General features: G+C 29.2%; 2 protein-coding genes across 2 annotated transcripts; both read left to right on the top strand.

Moving 5' to 3' along the window:
* Positions 1 to 240: 240 nt before the first annotated feature.
* LOC108559697 lies at positions 241 to 1,403 on the top strand. The gene is made up of 6 exons (XM_017917047.1): positions 241 to 314; positions 373 to 574; positions 631 to 734; positions 788 to 1,033; positions 1,084 to 1,131; positions 1,185 to 1,403. Exons 1-6 carry the CDS (start codon positions 263 to 265, stop codon positions 1,325 to 1,327), a joined length of 795 nt encoding a protein of 264 aa, XP_017772536.1. The 5' UTR covers positions 241 to 262; the 3' UTR covers positions 1,328 to 1,403.
* A 223-nt stretch (positions 1,404 to 1,626) lies between these two features.
* On the top strand, positions 1,627 to 2,835 carry LOC108559686. The gene is made up of 6 exons (XM_017917037.1): positions 1,627 to 1,719; positions 1,776 to 1,977; positions 2,033 to 2,136; positions 2,189 to 2,434; positions 2,488 to 2,535; positions 2,590 to 2,835. Exons 1-6 carry the CDS (start codon positions 1,668 to 1,670, stop codon positions 2,739 to 2,741), a joined length of 804 nt encoding a protein of 267 aa, XP_017772526.1. The 5' UTR covers positions 1,627 to 1,667; the 3' UTR covers positions 2,742 to 2,835.
* The last annotated feature ends 279 nt before the right edge of the window (positions 2,836 to 3,114 follow it).

The raw sequence follows: 3,114 nt of genomic DNA, 5'->3' as shown, positions 1-3,114 counted from the left end.
ATTATAGAAATGAAGACAAAACATATTATTCATTATCTAATTTAATTTTGTAGTCATCAAAAGATGTCTTTGAAAATTAAAGTAGCATAATTCGCAAATTTGACAATAATAAAAACTGACTTATAACAATAGACAATGTTTGTTGGTTTATTTTTTAAGTTCTTAGCGCTGTGTAAATATACGAAATATAATAATCATTGTTGTTGAAACATATAAAAGACGTCTGAATAAAGTAAATTATGGTAGTATTGTTTATGAAATCATGGAACTTACATTGTTTTTGACTATTGCTGTTGTTTTTACATCTGTTCAGGGTAATACAAAATACATACAAATATAACTTAATTTTTATTATAACATATTTTTTTGCAGGCGATCATTGCGATTCATTGGGAACACTTTTCTACGATGAACTAGGTTGCACTCCGAATCTAGGAAACGACGGATGTCCAACTTCGTATGATTGTCCTGATTTTACAGTTCCCGATGGTTTCTGTAAATATGGTGGCAAACTTTACCAGAATGGTGAATATGTTAATGGTACCAAAATATGTCAACCTGGGTATTGCTCCAGGTACGAAATATATTAATGCACATTATCTCAATTATAATATTTTAATTTAATAATAGTTCTAAAATAGGTCTCATGTTTGTTGATTGCTTCCAACGTCATGAAGAAGGCTGCTATTATGCTTACACTTTTGATAAATGTTGTTCTTCCAAACAGATTTGTGGTAATATCTAAAAAAAAATCTTTCTACATTTATTAAATATCTATTAAATTTAGAACCTTTTGACGATATTGGTACATGCGAAATTGGTGATAAAATATACAAATACGGACAGCGTTTTAGTGTCCCAGGTCATTGCCTTAATTGCATATGCCAGGAGAACTTTTCAGGTGAATTAGTTGAACCTTTCTGCGACAGGACAAAATGCGTTATAGAAATAACTGATGATCCAATATCCGATAAAAGCGCTCCTGTTTATTACAACGAGGCGATCCGTTGTTGCCCAATAGAATTAATTAAACGTAAGTTCGTAAATTATTGAAACAAAAAGAATAATATTCTTTAATTATAGCTTCCTACGTTACAAACTTAACTACCATTATATCTGTAAACACGAGTGGTGAGTAATAAACTAAATACATAAAATAATTGTTTACCACTTATTATTTTTAGAAGAAAAATGCGAGTTTGGAAATAATGCGTATAATCTGGGCGATATTTTATTTGTGCAATACGAAAATCCTTTATTTAACAATGAAGAAGCAGCAATTTGCACCTGTATTTTACCACCTCTGTTAACTTGCACTCAACTTTAAATCAACAAATTACACATTACATTTGTAATTGGGCAAACTGATAATGAAATAAAGCAATGCATATACAAATTGAATAGAATTATATATTTTTTTGACTTCGGTCGAAATCTTGTTGACTGACATTTTGACCAATAAATATGTTTAAATAAATTATTATTTTATTTTCTACTTTATTAATATTTCAGCGTTTTTATAAACTTTTATAGCGAAAAAACCGACCTTGACAACAACAATCATTGTAGACTTAGCACGTTGAATTTTTAATTAAATGTGCATTGTTGCTTAAACATATATAAGACGTGTGTTTAAAGCAAATTACGGTAGTATTGTTTAAGCAGTCATGGAACATACATTGTTTTTGATTATTGCTATAACTTTTGCGTCTGTTCAGGGTGATGAAAAATACATAAAATATAACTTAATTTTTATTGTAACATAATTTTTTCAGGTGATTATTGCGATTTGTTGGGAACACTTTTCTACGATGAACTAGGTTGTACTCCAAATCTAGGCAACGACGGTTGTCCAAATTCGTATGATTGTCCAGATATTACAGTTCCAGAGGGTTTTTGCAAATATGGTGGTAAACTATACGAACATGATGAATTTTTCAATGGTACCAGTCTATGCAGTCCAGGAATTTGCTCCAGGTATGAATCTGCTTCATCACGTTGTTTTAATTATAACATTTTAACTTAATACTAGTCCCGAAAATGTTCGCATGATTATTGATTGCTTCCGACGTCCTGATGAGGGCTGCTATTTTGTATACACCTTGGATCAATGTTGCCCTACCGAACAGATTTGTGGTAATATATAAAAATTTTGATTCTTAATTTATCAAATATCTATGAAATTTAGAACCTTTCGACGATGTTGCTACATGCGAATTTAATGGTGAGATATACAAGGAAGGAGAATATTTCAATTTCCAGGGAAATTGCCTTGATTGCATCTGTCAGAAGAATTTCACAGGGGAGTTAGTTGAACCGTTTTGCAAAAGAAAGAAATGCAATATCGAAGTAACCGAAGATCCAATTTCTGACAAAAGCGCTCCTGTTTATTATAACGATGAGATTCGTTGTTGCCCAATGGAATTTATTAAACGTAAGTTATCATGATTTTAAATTTCTATTAATATTTAATTCCATTTGTTGTAGCCTCATACGCAACAAATTTAATTACAATTCCATCCGGAAATACGAGTCGTAAGTATTAAACTAAATATATCAAATATTTGTTTTATAATTATTAATTTTTAGAAGAGAAATGTGAGTTTGGAAATAATAACTTCTATAATCTGGGCGATATCTTGTTTGTGAAATACATAAACCCTGAAAATTATATGAGTATTGAACAATCTGCAATCTGCTCTTGCACTTTACCACCTCTGTTAACTTGTACTATAGTTTAAATGAATAAACAACAATTTGTGTTAATTATTAACTTAAAATGCACTTTATAAACTGATAATGAATTAAAGCAATAAATATAAATATTGAATTTTTTGTTTTATTATTACATAATATTTTAACGTTTTTTTTGGATATTTAAGATGCGTTTATTAAAAAGAAAAAGTGTCCTTTATAGTAGTCATTGTAACTTTAAGGAGTTATATATAAAAAATGTATATTCTAATAATCCGATTTGATGATGCCCATTAATTATGAAATAGGTGTTATTAAACGTTTTTATTTAACCTTTAAATGCGACGTACTTCTTATGGATCAAAATGACCCATTTATTAAATATGTCAAAAATAGAACAAATTATTGATTTTTTACAAT

The sequence above is a fragment of the Nicrophorus vespilloides genome, unplaced genomic scaffold (genome assembly GCF_001412225.1).
Source record: "Nicrophorus vespilloides isolate i.1.1-1 unplaced genomic scaffold, Nicve_v1.0, whole genome shotgun sequence".
Classification (NCBI taxonomy): domain Eukaryota; kingdom Metazoa; phylum Arthropoda; class Insecta; order Coleoptera; family Silphidae; genus Nicrophorus; species Nicrophorus vespilloides.
The sequence above is the reverse complement of the archived record's forward strand: the minus strand, read 5'-3'. Positions and strand labels throughout refer to the sequence as shown.